At 42.0% G+C, this 24049-nt stretch overlaps 1 protein-coding gene across 1 annotated transcript in view; it reads left to right on the top strand.

The window, feature by feature from the left end:
* The window catches only part of LOC122789963 (UAP56-interacting factor-like), a 340611-nt gene that overhangs the window by 301118 nt on the left and 15444 nt on the right, over positions 1-24049 (top strand). Inside the window, exon 8 of the mRNA XM_044057460.1 lies at positions 321-429. Coding sequence (XP_043913395.1) covers positions 321-429 — 109 coding nt within the window. The remainder of the gene's footprint in view (positions 1-320; positions 430-24049) is intronic.

Below are 24049 nucleotides of genomic sequence, written 5' to 3'. Positions count from 1 at the left end.
TTATGATTGAGGTTACTAGTGGCTCCTTCAGCCTTGAATTCCAAGAAAATCAAGAAATTACAAAGCAGAAAAAAACAAGAATAATATATACAGCTGATATATAGGCATGTGGCTGGGAGCATGGCTGCTCCAATGAATGCATTCCCAAGATCAAGGCAGTAGAGGGCAGGAAGAATAAAAAATATGAACATGGCAACTTTATGATGCTGAGCCATAAAACACATGCTTTTGTAGAGGACACTTAGTCTTTTCTGTTCAAACAATAGCCTGTTGACCATAATTTTGATGTTTGCCTTAATTGATCTCATTTTTTTTTAAAGACCTCAGTATAAAGGACCTAGAGGCCCAGTTTCAGCAAATACATATGACACAGCACGACAACCAAAAGGAGTATGGCTGAAATTCAACTTTCGAGCCATGGCCAATCAGGTAAGTTACGCATGCCAAACAAATTCATAAAATTTGTTTAATTGCTTACTGGCAAGAAAAATATCCAAAAGGCAAGTTTCAAAGCATCCAGTGATTTTTTGGTAGCATTTTCGAGGTTTTGTGTTTCAACATTGTGTGGTCAATGTTTTGGTGCTTTTTGTTTTGATGTGTCAGTATTATGAATGTATTCCTTGATAATACTATCTATTTTCTGGAAGGATCCCTGTACTAGTAAACCATCCAGTCTGCATTTAATGGCCTTCTGCATCCCTTTTTCACGGCCAGGATTTCTCCAAGCAGAGACGTACTTTCTGCAAGTAAATAACATAGGTCTTATACTTGCTTAGACTTTTTTTGGTAGTTGACATTGGACCCCATCATATATCCCTTTTGGTCCCACTTCTCCATGATTCCTTTCACCATTTCTGAGCATCTCTGTTCTCTCAGTCATGCTGGAATAATTTAAATTGCATTTACTAACATACATAATTGCCTTTGGTTTTATTATCTGCCTTTAGTCATTTTCATTTTCGCATTGTTTCTTTGATTCATTTCTTGATACTGCTGAAGAACTGAATTGTTTAAAAAAAAATTAGTCAAAAACATGCCTTTTTAAGCAAATAGCTATCAGATTTTCACGCACAATATCTTTTTTTTTGTTTGTTTAAACCCTGAGCATAATGTGGACATGTTTGATTATTGTTTTTAAACTCATCACTATAATTAGAAGGCTTAAGACTTCCAGTCCATTCCTTACAGAAAGGCACCATATGTCTGTCAAGGAAAAAAAAATATTGAACAAACGGATTCTGCTAAAGTACAGAAAAAGAAAAAAATCATCCATAAGAAAGCTAAGCCATAAAAATAGAAAGAATCTTCACCTCCAGATTGTATACATGAACATCCATCAAGAAAGCTTTTTAGAGGTAATCCCAAGTATCTTGGTGACTCTGACAAACAGGGCTATATAGTCAACAACAACAGTACCCAAGGAGCTTATGCTGAGATGAGATCATCTGAAATATACAGTAAAACAGACAACTTCATTAGTTCCCATGTTAATGCTAAATTCAGACCTGCTAAAACTCTTTTTGATAGTTAAGGAGTTAGGTTAAATACTTAATACAAACACAACAATGAGGTAGCTTCAACTATTTTTAATTTCAACAGAAAACAAGAAGTTATGTACTCACCATAACGTCAGATGTATGTAGTCCATCTCGCCTCACATTCTTACCCGTGGGGTTCAGAGCCGAATGTCGGCTCCGACTCAGCCATACTTTAGCTCGAAGTCTTTCAATTGGCTGGGCTAAGATGGTATCCCATGCTGCATTGCTCTCTATCCCCAGATCTAGTTTGCTGCGAGCACCAGCACTCACTCTCCATGCATAACAACACCTAAGGAAGGAAGAACAAACCAAGAATGAAGAGAACTCTGAAACCAGGCCTAACCTCCAGATCCTCCAGGACAGGGGAAGGTGGGGTGGTAAGTAAGAATGTGAGGCGAGATGGACTACATACATCGAACGTTATGGTAAGTATATAACTTCTTGATGTTATGTAGTCCAATCTCGCCTACATTCTTACCCGTGGGACAGCGTCCCCAGCACCTAAATCCTGGGAGGCTCAGTGGAAAATACTTCTGAGCACTGTGGAACCAAAGCAAGACCTGCCTCTAGATACCACATCTAACTTGTAATGAGTAAGAAAGGTGTGAGATGCCCAAGTAGCTGCAGCACAAATATCATCCACAGACAATCTGGCCTGAAAAGCTGTAGATGTAGATATAGACCGGGTAGAGTGAGCCTTCACTCGGAACGGTAAATCTCTTCCCCTTGAAGTATAAATGAAAGAAATCCAACTGGACAATGTGACTTTGGAAACAGGAGACCCAATTCTGTTTTCCGAAAATGAAACAAACAACTGATCAGATTTTCTGAAGTCCTTCGTTCTGTGCAAATAAAATCGTAATTGTCTGTGCACATCCAACTGATGAAATTTGAATTCTGCCTTGTTCGAGAACTGAGGAAAAAACACTGGTAATTCAATGGATTGGTTATGGTTACTAACTGACGCTACTTTGGGAAGAAAGGAAGGATTTGGTCTGAGAGAAACCCTGTTGTTATGAAAAATCAAATAAGGTGGTTTAATTGATAAAGCTTGAAGCTCCGAAACACGTCTGGCTGATGTGATGGCTACCAAAACGTCAGTCTTCCAAGTTAAGAATTTTAAATCACAAGTGGCTGCAGGCTCAAAGGGGGGGTGAAGTAAGACCCTGTAGAACAAAGTTTAAGCCCCAAGGCATAACAGGTTCAGAGACAGGAGGACGAAGCAACAAAATGCCTTTCAGGAAAGCTTTACAGAGTCTATGTGCCATTAGACTAGGTTCGTCAGTGACTTGAAAGGTAGAAATTGTCGCCAACTGGACTTCAATGGTTGTGGCAGCTGATCCCTGGTTGAAAAGCATAGAAAGGAACTCCAATACTGATGAGATTGGAGCTGTGTAGGGGTCAATCTGTTTGGCATGTGCCCAGATGGAAAATCTCTTCCATTTGCTGTAATAAATCTTCCTGGTCGAAGGCTTATGAGAGGAAGATAGAATATGAACCACCTCCAGTGAAAAATGGTGAAGCCTAACTAATGACAGAAGTGGAGTAGCCAAGCTGTCAACCAGAGGGTCTGAAGAGAGGGATGGAGCTGCCCTGACATGTGAGTCAGTAAGTCTGGTTGTGGGTCCAGAATCCAAGGAGCATCCATGAGATATTGATGGAAAAAGGGGTACCAAATTTGATGAGGCCAGTGTGGAGCAATCAGAATCATTTTGCTTCCCAAGGATTGCGCTTTCTGAATAACCTTGACAGCAAAGGAACCGGAGGGAAGGCATATAGTAGACCGGAGGGCCAATCATGGACTAGAGTGTCCCTGGGCGACTTCCCCTGAGGGGGGATAAGAGTGAAGTAGCTGCTGCATTTGGCACTGAGGGGGGCTGGCAAAAAGGTTGCAGCAGGGATGACCCCACCTGTGGAAAATCTGCTCTGCAACTTGACAGTTCAGGGACCACTTGTGAGGCATCAGAATAGCTCTGCTTAGCTGTCTGCAGTCACATTGGACTTTCCCAGAATGTGCATTGCTACAAGAAAACGTTGGGAAGACACTGCCCACTGCCACACTTGCATGGCCTGTCTGCAAAAGGGGTACGACTTGGTTCCTCCCTGCTTGTTCAGATACCATACCACCGACATATTGTCTGAGTGGATTGCAATAGTCCCAAGAGAAAGAAAGCTCTGAAGTGCTTGCAACACTAGTAGCACTGCTCTCATGTCCAGGACATTGATATGCAGATGCATCTCGTGCTCTTGCCACGTGCCTTGGACTGTCCTGCCTGGATAATGCCCCCCCCCCAATCTGGGAGGCATCTGTGGTCACCGTGGCAACTGGAGGCGAAGGAACAAAGGACTTTCCCGTATTGAGGTTGTCGGTGTGAAGCCACCAACTGAGAACCTGTTTGCACCTGTCTGTGAGTAAAATAGGATGAGAAAGTGGAACACGTTGAAGAGACCACTGGGCAAAGAGTAGCCATTGAAGGAGCCTCATATGTAACCTTGCCAGGGGGAATAACATAATCATAGCAGCCATCGTCCGCAACAATTAAAGGACCAATCTTGCCTTCACTCTTCTCAGAGGGAGCAAGGCATAAATCTGTTGTTGTAAGACTCTGATTCTTTCCTGTGGTAGAAATGCCCGCATGAGGACGGTGTCTAATTTGGCGCCTATAAATGTGACATGCTGCAAGGGCAACAAGGCAGATTTTTCCCAGTTCAAGGTGATGCCCAACTGTTGACATAGGTTGATAGTAGCATCTCTGGTCTGAAGTAGCAGATGCCTGGTGGTGGCAGTAAGGAGCCAGTCGTCCAGGTATGGAAACACTTGGAATCCCTGACATCTCAAGTGAGCAGTCACCACTGCCATGCATTTGGTAAACACCCTGGGGGCTGTGGTGAGACCAAAGGGCAGGGCTCGAAACTGAAAATGACTGGCTCCCAGCCAGAAGTGTAGGTGACTTCTGCATGCCCTGTCCATCTTTATGTGGTAGTAAGCATCCTTGAGGTCGATGGAGCACATCCACACTTCTTTTCCCAACAATGGGAGAACAGATTGCAACGTGACCATTCGGAACTTGGACTTTTGCACATGGGTGTTCAATCGGCTGAGATCCAAAATGGGTCCCAGGTCCCCTGTCCTTTTCGGCACCAAAAAGAATCTGGAGTAAGTCCCTAATCTGATTTGGTCTGAGGGGACATGTTGGATGGCTCCTTTTTCTAGCAGCTTTGAAACCTCTGAAGCTGCGGAATCCCTTTAACTGGGTGGAACATCCGGGATTTTCTTGATTGGAGGGGGAGTTGACGAGAAGGGAATGACATATCCTACGGAAATTATACGTAGAACCCATTGGTCCTGGGTGTTACCTTGCCAGGCCCCTGGGTATAGTGAGATTCAACCCCCGACTGGCTCCGGAAATGCACAGTCGGGCCTCCCATCAGGAGCGGCGGTAGGGAGAACCACGAAAGGAATCACGGTCTCCCGAGTTACCAGGGCCTCCTCTGCCCGTAAGGCGGCGTCTACCTGAATAACCACCCTCTCCCCTGCCTCTGAAGGGGGGCTTACCTTGTGCATCGGGAAAAAACTTCTGTGATTTCTTGAACCACATCTTTCCATCCCTCTGGGCCTTGGGATAAGGCCTAGAGGGAAGGGAAAAATGGACTCTTACAGCAAACAGAGTTTTTCCCTTTTGCTCGCACCTAGTGAGAGTGTCTTTCACCTTGGTTATGAACAAAGAGGAACCATCAAATGGGGCATCGGTGAATGTAGACTTGAAGGCCTCCGTGAAATGACAAAGGCGCATCCAGGCATGTCTCCTAAGAGCGACTCCTGAACTTGCTGCCCTACTCGCTTCCTCGGCTGCGTGAAAAATCAGCCTCATGGAGGAGTTTGCAATAGAACTGAGGGTAGACATCTGAGCGTTGACCTTCTGAGCCACCGCTTCAGAAACATTACCCTTTAGAGTATCTCTAAGCTCCTTTAGGAGATCTCTCTGGAGCCATGTAAAGTGTGATAAGTTCATAGGTTCATACTAGGCTATCTGCCCAAGGGCATTTATAAGCCTAGCCCAGAGTTTTGTGGCTTTCACCACCCCTTTAGTTTGAAGGAAACTATGCCCATTTTTATGCTGTGCCTCTGTCAAGCAGTGACACTGAGGTAATCCCTGGGGTATATTTGCGATCTCCCATCCATTGGTCAAGATTTCTCTTGAACAAGGCCAGCGAGGTGCTCTGCCTCACATGTACCGGGATTTTGTTCCACAGCATAGGGAGTCTCTGGGTAATGAATCTGTCCCTCCAACACGTCCTATTAATAACCGTGTCCAGGTTTAAGTCTCCCGCCCTTGTAGTTTTGAGGGATCTAGATTTTTTGAGGTGAAGCATGTTCATCAATTCTGGGTTGGACATGGCCTTGTATGTCAGGCACAGGTCACCTCTGAGCAAACGGTAAGCGACTGAATAGAGCTGGAGTTCCTTCAGTCGGGCAGCATAATACATATTTTTGAGGCCCTTTATCCTTTTGGTGAGGAACTTTTGGGGCCTTTCCAGCTGCTGCATGTGTCGGGTCAGATACATTCCGAATGGGGCATTGTACTCAATCATTGGTCTGATGAGTGATGAGTACAGGGGGACGATGACCTCCCTTGATCTAGATGTGAATCCCTTCATGATCAGGTGGGCAATGTAGAAGGTCTTCCTAACTACTTTGGCAACGTGAGTGTCAAATGAAAGGTTACTGTCAACCTGGGTTCCCAGATCCCTGATAACCTCTTCTGTGCTCAGTGGATTGCCACCTATATGGTAGCTAGGGGTAACCTTGTTTTTCCCGAGGGGTATGACTATGCATTTCTTGGCGTTTAACTTTAGGCCATGGCTCTGGCACCAGTTATCCGTTTCTATGAGACCCTTCTGAAGGATATCTGTGTCAGATGTATTCTCGACTATGGCGCCCAGTTTGCAGTCATCTGCAAATTTTGTCAGCCATAACCCTACTGTGTTTGCTCGTACTTCTGAAAAGTAGATGCCGAACAAGAGTGAGCCCAGGACTGAGCCCTGTGGGACACCACTTGTGACAGGCTTTGAGTCTGACATGGTGCTAGCAACTCTGACCCTGTGGGTTCTGTCACTTAGCCAGTTTGCAACCCATCTTGTGACGTATGGGTTTACATTTAAGCTGATGAGTTTCTCAATGATACCTGAGTGGGGTATTGTGTCGAAGGCCTTTGCCAGGTCGAGGTAGGCTGTGTGGACTGCCTTTCCCTCATCAATGGCCTTGGTGACTGTTTCGAAGAAGTCAACCAAATTTAAATGGCATGATCTGCCTTTGACAAAGCCAAACTGGGTTGGATCCAAAGTCTGCAAGTCCCCTATATCTTTATTTATGAGTTCCATTATGATCCTCTCCATAGCTTTGCAGATCAGGCTTGTCAAGCTGATGGGACGGTAATTTCCAGGGTCGGTGGAGGCACTGCCTTTGTGAAGAGGGACCACAGTTGCCGTGCGCCACTCCTTGGGTACGTATCCTGAGGTGAGGCTAAGATTAAACAGCTGTCCTAACTGCGGGTTTAATTCCTCATTGAGTTCATGGAGCACACAGCCTGGGACACCATCTGGTCCCATGGATGCTGTGTTTTTCGCCTTGGAGAGAGCAGTTCTCACCTGAGCATTAGAGATGTTTGGGGGGCTATTATCCTCTGGTATAGATATCTCTCCTTTTGGGGGGGAGGGGGGGGAGAAGTTTGCACTGAACCTGTCAGCCAGTATGTTGGCAACGTCTGTAGGTTCAGTGATTTTTACATCATTTTGAACTAATTCCAAGCATATCTGGGAGTTTCCTCCCAGGTTTCTAACATAGCTAAAGAAGGCCTTATGATTGTCTTTTGAGTCCTTAGAGATTTTTCTCTCAAAATTTGCCTTGGATGATTTTATGAGAGCTCTTAGTTTTTTACTTATAATGATCAGAGGTGTCTTACCTTTTAAGGATTTTGCTCTATCTTGTAGTAGCTTCCTTCTTTTGTTGTAGAGCTTGTTTATGGCTGGGGTCCACCAGACTGGACGCTTGCCTTTGGTACAAAGAGTCTTTGTTTTGTTTGGGATTGCCTGATCCATGCAGTCCTGTAGGTGCTGGTAGAAGGCATTTGTAAGTGATTCAGCGATTTGAGTAATGTTTTCCGCCGGCTCGGGGGCCTTAAAAGAGACCACACTAGTCTTTAGAAGTGTGAAGTCGGCTTTTGAGAAGTTCTTTACTGTGGTCTTTTTTATCTCAGGTGGGGGCGGGATGAGGACCTCCAGTGAGATTAGTTTATGATCTGATCTCACCAATGAGGGGTATACTTCCGGTGTTGAGCATTGTGACCCCATGTTCATGATGATGAGATCAAGTATGTTTTCACCTCTTGTGGGGATGGTGACTAGTTGTTCCATGGCATTTGAGTTTATGAACTCTAGGAACCTTTGGGCTAGAGTGTTTGAGCTTGAGTAGTGATCCCAGTCTATATTAGGGTAGTTGAAGTCACCTAATATGATGGTGTTTGGAGATACATTTATCCCCTCCAGTGTTTTCAGGAAAGCTATGTGAGGTTCCTGAGTTTGGGAGGGTGGCCTGTAACATGCTACAAATTGCACAGCAGTCTTGCCTATGGTTAATTGCACCTGGATGGTCTCCGTTGCATTGTGCCTTGCCACCAACCTTGAGGTGTGGGTGTCCTTGATGAATATGGACACCCCCCCTCCTTTTTTGGTGGTGTCCGGATTTTGGGGCCGGAACGCATGATATGAGGTAAAACCTGATAGTGCTGGGGTGCTCTCAGGAGCCTTGAACCAGGTTTCCGTCACAGTACAGACATCGATGTTCTCCATACTGAGAAGGGCCTCGAGTGCGTGCATCTTGAGGTTGAGACTTCTGGCATTGAGCAGCATTACCCTTAGTTTTTTTCCCTTTTTGTAATTCAGTGACCACAAAGTAAAAGCCGCTAAAGAAAACGTATGCTTCCCGTACTGGTCCATAGTCTTAGACTCCTTGTTAGGGGGATGGACGGTGGAAGAAGTCTCAGCTAATTCCTTCTTGGTGGCCGCTGCCACCACCATGGCATCCACAGGGACGCCCTTGGATAGAAATTCCTTATCAGGAGGGGCAGACAAAAATTTATTGGGTCTCTTGGGGACTGGTTCCGCAGAGTCAGGGGTTTCCCACACTCTTTGACAAACCAGATCCAGAAGCTCGTCGAAGGGTAGAGACACCCAGGAGGCGGAGGGCTGAGCACCAAAGGCCTTCAGGAACACCGACTCTTCTTCAAAGGGGGCTTTAGATGGCCAGTCAGCTCTTTGCTTCAAAATCTCTAGGATGTCAGAGAAAGAAACATCCTCAGAGGATGACTTAGGGGACCCCTGCGATTCCTCGAGGTCAGTGTCTGACGTGAGAGACTCATCTTGGGAATCTATGTGCTTCCTCTTACACATTCTCTTTCTGGGTGGCTCCTCAGGCAAAAACTCTGAGGGGCCCTCAGAAATATGGGGACCACTTGTGGGGGTACCCTGAGGCCTTGGGGCTCCGCTATCAAGAGATAGAGTGTGATCAGAGACCTGCACCGGTGCTGTAGGGGACAGAGTGACCGAACCGTACGATGCTGCTGACGACCTGGCCAGCTCGCTCCGCATGGCCTCAAAAGCTGGTCCTCCCAGGTCCGAAGCTCGACCAACCTCCAAAACTGAGACAGGAGCCAGGCTTCCCCACGCTGAAGCACCCAGAGGGAGACTAGGAGCCGAGAGATGTCCCAAAGCCTCTCCCTCGGGTCCAACCCAGGAATCCTGAGTCCTGAACCCCGTTCACGGTGCCGACGGAACCGATAAGCCAGGAGGGGCTGTCAGAACCAACCTAGGGACATCAAATGGAGCCACGCACTCCAGCTCTGAAAGCTGAGATGCGCTCAGAGGAGGAAGTATCGATGTAGGTAGAGGGACCGGCTCCGGAGCCGACTGGGTCGGAGCCAAAAACAATTTTGCCAATACCGGTGACTGAAGAAGTCTCTGCACCACTCTATCGACGTCCACATCTGATAAGGTCCTGGAAGATTTGGAGGATAGGGAAGGAGACTGAGACCTCCTCTCTGAAGGAGACCTGCGAGGAGGAGATACTGGCCTAATACTAGGCGACCGGCTCTTAACAGGCTCCAAAAAATCGGAGCTGAAGCAGGTTCCATAGACACTGACACTTCCTGCGGCCCTGAGGACAATGGAGCTGAGGATGTCATTGAAGATTTTGCTGTTTTCTCTGGCAGCTCTGATGATACTGATGGAGCTGGGGATCGCTTTTTAGCCTTGGAAGATTTAGCTTTTGATGGAGAAGACTTAAAGCTGGAAGCACTCTCCAAACCCTTCTCGAAGGAGGGTTTCAGAAATCCCTTCAAAATCAATTTGTTTGTCCTTTCATGAAGAACACGCAGGCTAAAAGCATGACAAAAACTACACGATTCCTGGAGGTGAATCGCTCCCAAACAGTTCACACAAACAGAGTGTCCATCAGTGATGGACATCTTATAACTACACTTGGTGCACTTCTTAAAGCCAGAAGGCTTATGCTCCTTGGTATTTTTAGACATAGTTACCACAAACACCGAGTAACTAACTCAACAACTAGACCAATGGTCAATCAGCCAGAAGAGCGGGAACAGAACAAACAAACAGTACACCACAAAGACCTCTAACTAAAACGGTCCAAGACACAAGTACAAGGGGGAGGACTAATTCCTCTAATTTAAAAGGTTTTAGCCCAAGGGAAAAAGTTAGCACACAAGGAAAGCAAGGGGACAGACTAGGTCCTCTAACTGAAACGGGCCTAGCCTGTTGGAAACAGCTAGTGGGATACCACAAACACACGCTATAAGAAAAAACAACTTTTCCACAACGCAGTCAAGATACACACACACAAATAGCTATGAAAATAGCTTTTTTGAAAAAAACTTCTCTGCTATAAAGAAAAAAGGGTACTTAGCCACAGCCATGAGTGAGACCATGTCCGAGCTACACGAGCGGCAAATGAGATCTGGGGATAGAGAGCAGTGCAGCATGGGATACCATCTTAGCCCAGCCAATTGAAAGACTTCGAGCTAAAGTATGGCCGAGTCACAGCCTACATTCGGCTCTGAACCCCATGGGTAAGAATGTAGGTGAGATTGGACTACATAATATCCAAGTGTTATCCCAGTTTTGAAGGTTTATACAGCTGCTACAGAAAGGGTCAACTCCTTGGTCTGTAAAATGTTCTTCTATCTGAGATAGTATCTTTAGCTGCAGACTGAAGTTAAACCTTTCTGATAACCAAAATATTTCTGAATATGAACTTTTGTAGTGAATACTAAAGGCTCCAGTGATGAGGGAGAGTAACATTTTCATTCTATTCAACTATATTTCCTCAGTTTATACAGTCTGATAATGAAAATTCCTTCTTCACTATCATCAGACAGTTCTCTTCAGCATATGACTCTTTAAATTGGCCTTCAACAAAAATTTCTTCTCTGAGGACAGGATACATTTAGAGATGCTTAAGCTTCCAGAGTCCGAGATCAGGGATTTCTCCTATTTACAAAGCATTTTGGAGACTTATGATACATAAAAGTGGCCATCCAGACAATCAGGCACCATCTAATAGGTTAGCAAATCTGATGTACCAGCTGCACAAATATCATATAGGCTTCTTAGATTTATATGTTACCTTATTATTGTGTAAGTTATTGTGATTACTACAATTGTGGAGGCAGTAGTTAGGTTTGCCATTGTATGTTCAAGGTGAACCGTTTTGGATCCATTGTTTTGCACCAATGGTGTATGCATGATGCAAGAGCATACTGTTTATTTAAAAGTGAGGTTAACACGAGTCTGCGAGTTTCATTTTTTATAATGGAGGAATCAAATGCTTTTGCCTCAACCTCTGTTTCACATGCTTCAGGTACTATTGGGACACTGTACAGATGTGTACAGTCACAAAGACATCAGGACATGTAAATGTGAACCAGGAAATGACTTCATGCTGGTAGGAGTGTGCCAGAGTCTGTTACAGATTCCAAGGTAAGTACTAGGCTAGCTGACCTTGCAGGCTATTTTAAGCCCAACCAATTTCCATTTTCATGCTTGGATTAACCTATCCCACTTGGTTAGAGACTGGCCTTACCCATCCCATGGTTGATAATTATGTATTACCCCTAATGACAATAACTGGGATCATACCACAGATAATTTGAGGAGACTCATGTATGGAATAAAGCATTTAGGAGCTGCCTCGGTCCATTAGTAGTATAGGGAGCAGTCCTGAGGTAAATTTTCTGTTTCCCATCCATAGATCCAAGTTGCGCTTGTATAGGGATAGGGATGAGCTTTGCTTTATGTGGATGGGGAGTCTGTACGAGAACAGCAGTATACTCCATGAGATATACCTGTTCCTCAAAACCATTGTGTTGATGCTGCAAAAAGAGGTTTAGATCCTCAAACCATGTATTTCTGATGTCATTTTACTTGCATTTATTATGGATAATAATATGTATGTCTGAATTCTAAGGTGTGGAAGTCATGTTTCACTATCTCATCCATAGCAACGCCATAATCTATATGTTAATTCTGAATACTAAGAATAATATTCCTGATATGTCAATGAGTCATCTATGGTTGCTGGATGGAATACATTTTTTAAAAGGTAAATCTTTTAAGGCAAATGTATTCGGTGTAAAGCGGTGTGACTTTAGAGGGGCAGTCTCATAGTTTTATCTTTTTTGGTTGTGCTGATGTAATCTAAAATTATAACAGAGTGAGGACACACACACTGGCACATATGCATATCAGAAAGCTATTAGTGAGCCCCCTGTGCTCTTGCCATTCCTTCTGGATTAAACATACCCCAAAACACCGGAGAAGCATTATAAATGGTGTGATTGTGTTACGCAGGATATTAGGATCGTGATTATGTTGGTTTGAAGAGTTTTTTAGTGTTTAAATTAGTTTTGATGATATACAGTTTTCTGCATTGCTAACTGCTACAGGAAGTAAAACAAGATGATGATGATGCCTGCAAACATTACAGAGGACACAAAACATGAAGTTTATCTAAGCTATTTCACAGTGTTACTGTGGAAGTTACTTACATCAAGAACACTACAAGTCATGGTGATTAGCTTACCCATTTGCAGTCTCTCATAACTGCACAGCAGAAGGAAATCTCTAAAAGTGTATACTGTGTCCTGCAAAAAGTATGAAGCAGATTCCCAACAACTGCAACAAGCCGTACGTGTATGTGATACCAGACTAAATTTATTTATTTTATTTATTTGTTTCACATTTATTTACCGGGAAAGTCTGATTGGGTGAAACCCATTTTCAGCAGAGGCCCAGGGAGAAAAGCTCCACATACAGTCAAACAGAGAATGTAAAAAGGACATATAACGGTTACATGTACATATGGTAAGAAAAGACATAAAATACATACAATAAGATATACATGATACAAATAATTAATACATATAATTATATAAAATAAACAATATGGAAAATCAGTCTAGGCACAATAATATACAAATTTTGGGTCTCCCTGAACATCTAGAGGGAAACATGTCATTTAAAATACATATGTATATTGTGATAATACGCGTATAGTTTCACTAAGATGCGTGTATGCCTTCATTGAAATGCATATAAATTCTTATGATATTTTAAATGACATGTGCCTTTAAATTTTCAAATATGTGTTTGGTTTAGGCGCCAAAAAAGTTTTAAATTGTTGAATGTGAACCAACAGTTCAGTTCTGATGAAGCCCGGATGATACCGGGTGAAAGCGCTTAACTGATCCTGTAACTTCAGTTTCACATTTTTATTGCATTTTCATTGCTTAATGTTCGTTTGTAAATTCAACAGTAGTTATTTGGACTTTTTGCTGTATTACAGTTAAGATCTGGTTTAACGCATCATCCTAGCCAGCTTTCAGTTCGTTTGTAAATTCAACAGTAGTTATTTGGACTTTTTGTCGTATCGAAGTTTAGATTTGGTTTAACACATCATCCTAGCCAGCTGTGATTTGTTTCAAACGGAGTGAAGGCACTCATTGGTGAACTCTATTATCATTTTGCAGTTACCAGTTGATATCAGCATTCTGGCAATTTGACCCATAGCTACTGAACTCAGAGCAACCATACCACTCTTTGTGTGAAACTGGAATTCTTTAAAATGAACATCAGACACTTTACTAAGGCTCCGAAAAAAGATTACAGCAACTGGAAAATGAGAACAAAAACAAAGGATGGAAAAATAAATGGATTTTAAGAGATTAATTATAAGAAAAACCTTCTTAGAAATTTGCAATATCAGATAATTGATGAGAAATAGGAGAGATGCAAAAGCTTCTAACAGACTAACAGTATTACTTCACAAAAGTTAAAGCCTATAAATTATCAATGAGATACAGAACAAGGGAAATTGCAATACCTGCATTAAAGGATGGGTTGAGTTTAGTCACTAACTACAGACCCAATTCTTATAAATGAGCTTTTAGCAGCAGGATAAAGAATGCAGTTTTGTTTAGGTCATGAAATATTGAAGGATGGGTCCAATATTGCAGGAACATTATACCTAATGGAAATTTCCAAGAATGAATCTGAAAAGCTAGCTAGAGACAAAACGAAGGGTTGACTCTGGATAATGCAGGTTTAGATGTAAGGAATTCAAACAGCAGCTAACATCACCTTTGTTATGATTTTATCCAGCACGTGAAAAGAAAGGATCATTTCTGGAGGATACAAATATAGCAAAAGTGCTGATGTTCTTAAAAAATGAATAATGAAAAAACCCTGCCAAATAACTACAGATCCACATCGCTGCTGCAAATGGATTTAAAGATATATGCTACAGTTTTAATGAATAGGATATTATATCTGCTACCACAAATAGTATCAGATAAGGATTTATTAAACATGTATCAGGCAGTTCAGACCTGGTGAAAGTCTGTCTGAATATGCAGAAACTCTCTCCTCTAAAACATCTAAATAAAGGAGCTGTAATAATAGATTTTAAAATGTCATTTGACTCGATAAAATGACCATTTATTTGGCAGCTGTTGGAAGCAATGAACTTCCTAATAAAATTTATTCTTCAATGTCAAGTAATATAAACAAATCCCAAAGCAGTAGTCTCTTCAAAATGACAATTATCACAGACAACAGACCTGATCAAGCATGAGGCAAGGATGTTTTCCTTCCCCCTGACTATTTGTCATAACTACAGAATTACTTTTTGTGATTTATGTTCCATTTCCTCGGACATTCCCTCCACTAGAAAATGAAAGTAAGTAGAGAGGCCTGTTTCCATACTAACATCCTCTCTGCTTTAGACTCCTGTGGTCAACTCTGCTGTGGCCATGTCTGATACAGCTTACTGTCCATCAACGAGTTTTGACCCCTCTGGCATTTCTCCCCTTGAAGCTGCTAAGAGTAGGGAGACAGGCACGTCCTCCAAGGCTACTCGCACATCCAGCTAAGATGGGGAGAACCACTCTTTTCAAGATCGGAGGAGTAAGATGAAGTCCAAAATTTGCAGAACCAAACTGTGAGACTGTATACCTTAAGAGAAGTCCAGACATAAAAACACTCCTCCGCGAAACTTCCAAGAAGAGGACTCAAAGTGAAGCATACATCTGCCCTTCCTACTTCTTCAAAGGAAATAAAAGAAGAATGTTTTATTTTGCTAAAGGCTTATTTAATAGCATTTAAATCACTTCAGATAAATGTCTTCTAAACATAATAAAATAAAAATATCCCCATTCCCTTCAGATTCTGATGTGTAGGAAGTGGGCTTAAATTATGCCACCCATGTAGGCATTATTTAAGTGGGAACAAAAGCGAATTTCAGGCGTAGCATAGATATTACGACTTGTTACAAGTAGATTGTCCACAACAAATGTCTATTCATGCAGTTTTAGCAGTTTTTGAAGATCCCTTTAATTCTCACACACCTATAATGCAAATTTCGTATACTTCCAGTTCACACTCATACCTCTTTATGGCATCCAGAACGTTTTTGGGTCTGGCTTCTTTAACTATGTGAGTTAACAACTAATAAAAGGCAGTATTAGAAAGGGTATGGAGTTATTAACAAAATAACACTAAGACTGTTCGACTAGCATGTCCTGCAGTGCAGAAATTAATCTTTGTTTGCATGTATTACTCATACTTTCATATTTAAGTTCATATTTTCATAACTAAAGGGACTTACATTTTATTGAGGTATATGCCATGAAACAGCAATGTGGGAGACATTATAATGTACTGAAAATACTGGTTTTATATCACACTACACTGGAAATACTGCTAGTTGTTTGTTAGTAATTTTGAAAATACGTAATACTTCCATATGTACGTAATACTTCAAATGCCAAGTGACTTACAAACTGTTGTATGATATTAGGCAAAATTTTACATGTTGTTGAAAAAAACTGAATTTGATATTTGCACTGTAAGATGTGCATCTTGACAGATATCCAACATTATTTGTATTGCTAATTATATAATTACAGAATGTTTTCATATTTCTGAAAATAGCTCAAGAAATCTTGCAGTTAGAGGAATTTCTTGCTGTCACATGAACGCTTATGTCTGTTTAACAAAATGTTTTAACAATATATGTCTAGGTTGTATAGTTTTCAAGATATGAAAATTTGTTTATGAAAGCTTAGAAAAAATCTAATTTGGGATCTGTGTGCATTGTAACATATTACAATATTTATGGAAAAGACTATGAATGCGCTATGACCACTATAAGGAATACTTCTTTCTGATAACATTGCTATTTGTACAGTTTTAATAGCTTTTACTGTTCACAAACTACATTTGTTTATTTGTATGGTTTTTAAGTTTATTTTCCAGAAAATGCAAAATGTGTGTAGGCTGCTAGAAGTGTGACATTCCACACACGATAGGTATTAATGAGTTAATGTCGCCAGTATCTCTCCAGATAGCCAGCCTCCAGGAAATCAGATTCATTATACATGGTTCCTCAGTCTCAACAATTTATTTTTATCAGTCCTAGGGCTGATCATTCTCCAAGGATAATTGATATAGTTGGATAGCTGATGCAACATATAGTTGGTAAAGTTGTAAGCGTATCAGTTTTTCAAGGAGTAATTTGACAGTTTTCCTGGAGATAGCATTGAAGTAAGATGGGTAAACTATCATTACTGTCTGAACCTGGGTAATATGGGTTAGTAGAGTCTCATTTGATAAGCTATGTAGAAGAAAGTATCAGGAGGATGAAATATTTTATGTTAATTCCTTCTAGAGTGTTCTTTTATACATTTGGAGTTTGGAAGGTTTTGCAGGGGAAAGGTAGACTTTTCCAAAGTAGTCTCCAAGAAGGATTATATGTGTCATTGTTAAGAATTTACTTTTATCAGCATTGGCTAATCTATAATGTTTTAAGGTGCTGATAAGTGAAAAGTTTGGATGGGTCAGCAAAGCCATGCCTCAAAACATGCCAAGCTCTGTCATGCTGAAGAAATTGATTGTTAATGTCTGGGGGTAGTCCGGGCTTGCTGTCTACTTTAAGCCTTCTCATTTTAAGTGAGAAAAATCTTGTATGGGAGATGTTTGTGTTTGAAAAGAGGGGGCAATATTTGAAGGCACGACTATTTAGTTGTGTCTAAAGCCTAGAGTAAGCTGTATGTTGCCAGAAAGTATAGCTTAATTATGTCCAGGAACAGCTTTTATGAAGACAGGATGTTTAGAACAGGTTCACAGGTTTATAGATTAGTACTAAGCTAACTGCCCTTACAAGCCATTTTAAGCCTAGCCAATTATCCCTTGTGATAAATGGATGCTTTATTAATCAGTTTAAATGTAATATTGAGCTCTGGTTTGGAGATACAGACAGCTTTTTTTTAGTGACAGCCGCCACCAACTGCAAAGAGTAAGAGGAAAGTAAGAATAGTCTTGGTTTGGGGAAGTATCTTTGTTTAATGCTGTAGCTATATACTTTGGAAAAGAATCAGTAAATAAAGTTTAAATGAAAACAATGCAGAGAACTGAAATGCGCAAGTTGTTCGATATCATACTGAAAATGAGCAATGCTTTATGTTAAGTTATGGCTGATAGGAATATATTACATTCAAATGTGATGTGTGTTTCTGATGTCCGGGAATACACAAATCAATGTTACCTCTTTGAAGCAACTGATGTGGATATGTGATTAGGGATATGGAAATATAAAAAAAAGGTAAGGTGGCTGAGGATGAGAGGAACAGAGGTGACTGTAGCAGGCCATCCAGCGATGCCCTGAATGCACCTATAATATGTATGTACACAGTGCTATGGAGATAGGCAGCTTATTGGTAAGAAAAATAAACACAAACATTGCTTAACTTTCAAAAATAAGTGTGTACTTAAACACATTACATGAAAATGAATTTAACAAAAGAAGAATATTTATGAAAAAAGGGCTAGTCTACAAAGGAATGTGGGAGCACTAAAACTTCCTCACAAGTTCGATTACAGTAGGACAATGCATTATTAAATAAAAAAACTATGTAGATTTCAACTTGAACAAACACTAACTTGCTAATGAGTTAAACAGGCATTACAGGAGCTCATCTGCACCACGCAACAGAGTGCATACATCACTATTTTGCCTGCTGTAAAAGAATGTACGTACATAGAAAATTCATAACTTTAACAACAGTTTGTGTGTGCTTGTAAATTTGTGAGGGTGGGGTGAGTTTAATTTCCAAGGCCTTAAGAGTTAGAGGCATTTCTATCCTGCTTTGACAAAATTAGTACTAGTCAATTTATATACTACCTCATGATTTCCATGAAAAATGGGCCATATATTTAGTGGGACTAATCCATTCAAGAAAAATAAATAAGTGAAATATACCTGTGTTCACTTCTTCTGGACAATAATGAAAACACATATACTGCATGGATACACATAATTTTACATGGTGATGCATCATGTTTTAAGGATTCATATCTTTCAAGTACATAAATTCAAAGGTGTGTACTAGGCTAAAGGCCCTGGGGCCTTTACAAGCCTAGCCATAGGATTACCCTGGCATAGTGCCACCCGACCTTAGTTCCCAGTGCCTCTGTCGGGTAGAGCCACTGGTATTATCCCTGGGGTGAATTTTCTGTTTCCCATCCACTCATCAAGATTTCTCTTGAAGACGGTCAGCGAGGTGCTCTGCTTGACATGTGTGAGAAGTCTGTTCCATAGCATGGACAGTCTCTGGGTTATGAACCTGTCCCTCCAGCATGTTCTGTTAATTGTGGTAATGAGGTTGAGGTCTCTGGAGTGTGTTGTGTGGAGGGATTGGGATTTCATTAGATGTAGCATTTCTAACAGAGCTGGGTCAGACATGGCTTTGTAAGTCAAGCAGAGATCTCCTCTAAGTAGGCAATATGAGACAGAGAATAGTTGGAGTTTTTTGAGTCTGTCCATATAGGACAAATTTTTAAGGCCTAGGATCCTCTTTGTGAGGTACTTTTGAGGCCTTTCCAGTTGTTGCAGGTGTCTAGTGAGGTACATGCCAAATGGAGCATTGTACTTGATGACTGGCCTAATGAGGGAAGAGTAGAAGGAGACAATGACCTCTTTCTTCCTGGATGCAAAACCCTTAGTAATGAGATGTGCCACATAGAAGGACTTTCTGACCACAGTGGCAATGTGATGATCAAAAGAGAGGTTGCTGTCAACCTGTGTTCCCAGATCTCTTATAACGTCTTCTGTGTTCAGTGGACTACCATCAATGTTGTAATTCATGGGAAGTGGGTTTTTCCCAAAGGGGATGACGACACATTTTTTTGGCATTGAGCTTAAGGCCATGGTTCTGACACCAGTTGTTGGTCACAGTGAGGCCATTCTGTAGGATGTCAACATCACTTGGGGAGTTAATAATAGCTCCCAACTTGCAATCATATGTGAACTTTGTCAGCCAGAGTCCCTTCATGTTGGTCTGGACTTCATAGAAGTAGATACCAAATAGGAGAGGACCCAGGACCGAACCCTGAGAGACTCCACGTGTGATTAATCGGCAGTCTGACTTGGAGTCTGCTACTTTCACACTCTGGGTTCTATCTGTGAGCCAGTTTGCAACCCACCTAGTGATATAGGGGTTGATGCCAAGCTTAGTGAGTTTTTCTATGATTCCTGCGTGGGGAATGATATCAATAGCCTTGGCCAGATCAAGGTAGGCTGTATGAATCACCTTGCTTTCATCCACAGCTCTGGTGACTGACTCAAAGAAGTCGACAAAGTTGAGCAGGCATGATCTACCCTTTACAAAACCAAACTGTGTGGGATCCAGAGTTTGGAGATTCCCTATATCCTTGTTTATTAGGTCCATGATGATGCGTTTCATAGCTTTGCATATTAGACTCATCAGGCTAATGGGGTGATAGTTCCCAGGGTCTATAGTCACTTCTCCTTTGTGGAGAGGGATAACTGTAGCAGTGTGCCATTCGGCCAGGACAAAGCCTGAGGTAAGGCTGTGATTGAACAGAGCACACAGGTGAGGCGCCAGTTCACTCTGAAGTTCATGTAGAATGCAACCAGAGATATTGTCAGGTCCCATAGAAGCTGTATTGTTGGCCTTGGACAGTGCTGTTTTAACCTGTGCAGCAGTAATACTGGGTGCCTGGCAATCTACTGGTATTGTGATTGGTCCTCTGGGGGGGGAGGGCGGGAAAGTTGGCACTGAATCTGTCAGCCAGTATACTGGCAAAATCTGTTAGGTCGGTATAGGAGGTACCATTGTGCAGTAGCTCAGAGCAAATCTGGGTATTGCCGTGGAGATTCTTTACATAACTATAGAAGGCCTTGTGGCTGTCTTTACTATTTGCTGCAATTCTGTTTTCATACCTAGCTTTAGAGGATTTGATGAGGGATCTCAACTTTTTGTTGAGGCAGATAAGGGAGTTTTTCCAGTCTTGGGACTTCACCTTATTCCGCATCAGTTTCCTCCTTCTGTTGTAGAGTTTGTTTATGGCAGGGGACCACCAGACTAGCTTCCTTTTTTTGGAGGAGTGTGTCTTGGTTCTATTGGGTATGGTGAGATCCATGCATTTGTGTACGTGTTCGTACACTGCACTGGTATATGATTTTGCCGTCATGCAACTATTCTCTATTTGCATAGGTGTTGTGAAGTTAGCCACCTCTGTTTTTGGGATCCCAAAGTTAGCTTTGGAGAAGTTTTTCATGGAGGTTAACTTTGCTGGGGATGGAGGTGGGGGTTGGGAGGATTGTGGATTTCCAAGGTGGTTAGTTTGTTGTCGGATCTAACCAGGGATGAGCTGACTATTGGTGTAGAGCAATGGTCGCCCATGTGAGTTATGACCAGGTCAGTGATGTTGACACCTCTAGTGGGGGTAAGAACAAGCTGGTCCAGGGCATTGGAATTAAAGAACTCCAGGAAACGTTGGGCAAGTATATTGATACATGAGCAGTTTACCTAGTTAATGGAGGGGTAGTTGAAGTCACCTAGTAAGAGAGTGTTAGGTTGGACCCTAATATTCTCCATGGTGCTTAGGAACTTGGAGTGCGAGTCTTTGACATGGTTGGGGACCTATAGCAGGCTACGACGTGAATCGCTGTCTTACCCAAAGTTAGCTACACTTGAAGTATCTCTGATGCGTTATGTCCAGTCTTGAGGTGTGCGCATCCTTTATGAATATGGAGACACCACCGCCTTTGGAGCTTCAGTCAAAGTTCTGGGGCCGAAAGGTGTGGAATGAGTTATAGCCTGGCAGTGCAGGGGTACTTTCTGCTGCCTTGAACCAGGTCTCTGTTACAGCACAAATGTCAATGTTCTCCACTTTAGGGAGTGCCTCAAGTGAGTGCATTTTGAGATTTAGACTTCTAGCTTTGAGCAACATGACCCTCAGATTGCATTTGTTTGTAGCTGTTAAGGTGGTAATTTGGTCTTTGGAACACTGCCTAAAAAAGGTACTATAGGGGTAGCAAGAGCCTTGGCCAGTATCTGGAAGCCCAGGAGTGACGGATGCAGGCCATCTCTGGCAAAGAATTGAGATCCGTCAATCATGTCATCCCAGGCAGAGAGATACTGGATCCCCTTAGAATGACACCAGAAACTTAGCCAATTGTTGAAATCAATAATTTTCTGCTTGTACTGTGGTATCATTCTGGGTGATGGTAGGATGCTGCTCAGGGCTAGGGTCATACCCGCCTGGGCTACATAATCCGAGAGCTCCTCCATCTCTCTTTTCATGTAGTCCACGGAGGTATGTCTCATATCATTCACACCCACATGTATAATGACAGAGTCATATTTGTACCTGTTATTGAGTGACCTGAGTGCATGAGTTATGTTTCGGATCCTGGCACCCGATATGCAGCTGACTGTTACTTTCTCCTTATTCAACCTAGTAAGTGGGACATCAGTGTGCCTCATTATCGAGTCACCTATGACTAGTGTGTTGGGCATTCTGTTTTGCCTTAGGGGCTTTGGTTGAGTGGCACACTGTTTAGGAGATTTGTGTGTCTTGTGATTAGTGTTGTGTTGTGGTGGTAGAGTGCGTTTCTGCCTTGGAGGGCTCTGCTGCTTGGGTAGATTTTTAGCGAGAGCCTCTGCAAAGTTTGGGTGTGTGGTTTGTGTTTTTATGTGCTAGTGTGTGTTCCGGAGTGCTATGTGTTCCATGTGGTGTGGTGCAAGTGCTGACCTTCTCCTCTTGACCAGCTATTCCGGTCTTGGCTGGGGTGTGTATGGCTTCCAATTTTTATATATAAGTGCATCTCTTGCAAGTCTGAGTGTTGGAAGGTAAGAGGAGAGGGTTGTCAGTGTACATGAGGCAGTTGCTACATTGCCTCAGGATGCCAAAATTCACTAGGTTAATAGGAGAAAGCATAGGGAACTGACCTTTAGACATGACTGGTGGGGTGGGCATTGATAATAAGTACTAGATCTGTTTCCTTGTAGAACGTTTAGTGCCCGTTTGTGTGCTACAATAATTGCTACAAGAAGTCTGGTAAAGTGCTAGACTAATAAGCTAGTATAAGTGCAGGAGAGGAGAGAACTAGTAGATCTAAGGGAAAAAATTGAAGAGCAGGCTCTGGCACCACTCAGAAGCTTGCAAACAGTCCTGAATACAGCAAGTCTGTATCTGGATTGACTAGTTACAGGAAAGGTGGGAAACAAGAGCAAACACGGGTTTTTAAACTGGAAAGTTGAGAGAGATGGAAAAATTGCCCAAATGGCCAATAACTACAATTTCTGGGGTCAGAAACCACTTCTTATGTGGTAGATAGTTTACCTAGTGCTTACCACTCCCACTGATAAGCTAAAAGGCTTCCTTCCAGCACAGAAAGACTTTGGGGTTCAGGAGCTTACAAACAGTCCTGGATACAGCAAATCTGTATCTGGACTAGACTCATTACAGGAAAGGGGGAAACAAGCTTAGAATTTTTTTCCAGTAAAGTGGAAAAGGAGAAAGCTGGAACAGAAGTCATTTCAAGGTTGGCCTTCACAAACGTTCTCTATCTGTTAGGTAGAATGAACTAATGACACTAGACTGGGAGGATTGTCCCAGATCAAATATACAGAATGGGCTGGTAACTGCAAAGCCACCAAGTATAAGAACAAGACAACAATGGGGGTGGGGGGATTACAGCTACTAGCTGTGGCCACTAAATGAAAGTTTTAAACTTATAAAGGAACAAGGAGACTCTAGAGAATGCTTTTAACTGCAAACAAATCAGTTATATGATACCTGACTAGAACAGAGAAACCTCAAAAAATCAAAAAAGTAAAGAAAAGCACAGAATGAGCACTCACAAACAGAAAATACAACTCTCAGTATGAAAAGCAGTTTACAGTTAAGTAATTCAGTCAACATGCAACTAGAGTAATGAAACAGTATCTAGCAATGAAAAATACAGTTAAAACAGTACATAATGCAGTGAAACAATACAAAAAAGCTTTATAACAGTGCAAAATGTGCTAGATTAACTGTATAACACAATTATAAGTGTTACAGAAGTGCAATTCAATGAAATAAGTGTAAGAAATAACTTATCCTGCTCTTGCAATCTTTAGGAATTTCTGTTTAGTCTCAGTAATGAATCACAATCCACAACCTGATAAAATACAAGCTGAGCCTTTTACAGACATAGGGTTTATTTACCAGACAGGATGGAAGAACCAATATCAAATTACTACTCAGTTCTATTAGCCCCCACTATTATCCAATCACTCGTGCTACAGAAGGTAAGGAAACCCTGTTACTCTCAATAATAATGAAGACAACAGACTATCAGCAGAAAATGGCTGCCAGAAACACAGGAAACTCAGTAAACCAAACTACCCGGCCTGGACAACAGCAGGCCTCTATCAAGATTATGCCACCCGAGCAGAACACAGAAACCTCAAGATAAATGCATAGAAAGAGCACTCACAAAGAGAAATATAAGTCTCAGTATGAAAAAGCAGTATACAGTTTAGTAATTAAATAAAAATGCAATTATAATACTACACACTATTACAGCT

Source organism: Protopterus annectens, chromosome 15.part0, assembly GCF_019279795.1.
Source record: "Protopterus annectens isolate FY-2018-M chromosome 15.part0, PAN1.0, whole genome shotgun sequence".
NCBI classification, from domain to species: Eukaryota; Metazoa; Chordata; order Ceratodontiformes; family Protopteridae; genus Protopterus; species Protopterus annectens.
This window is presented reverse-complemented; position numbering and strand designations above follow the sequence as displayed.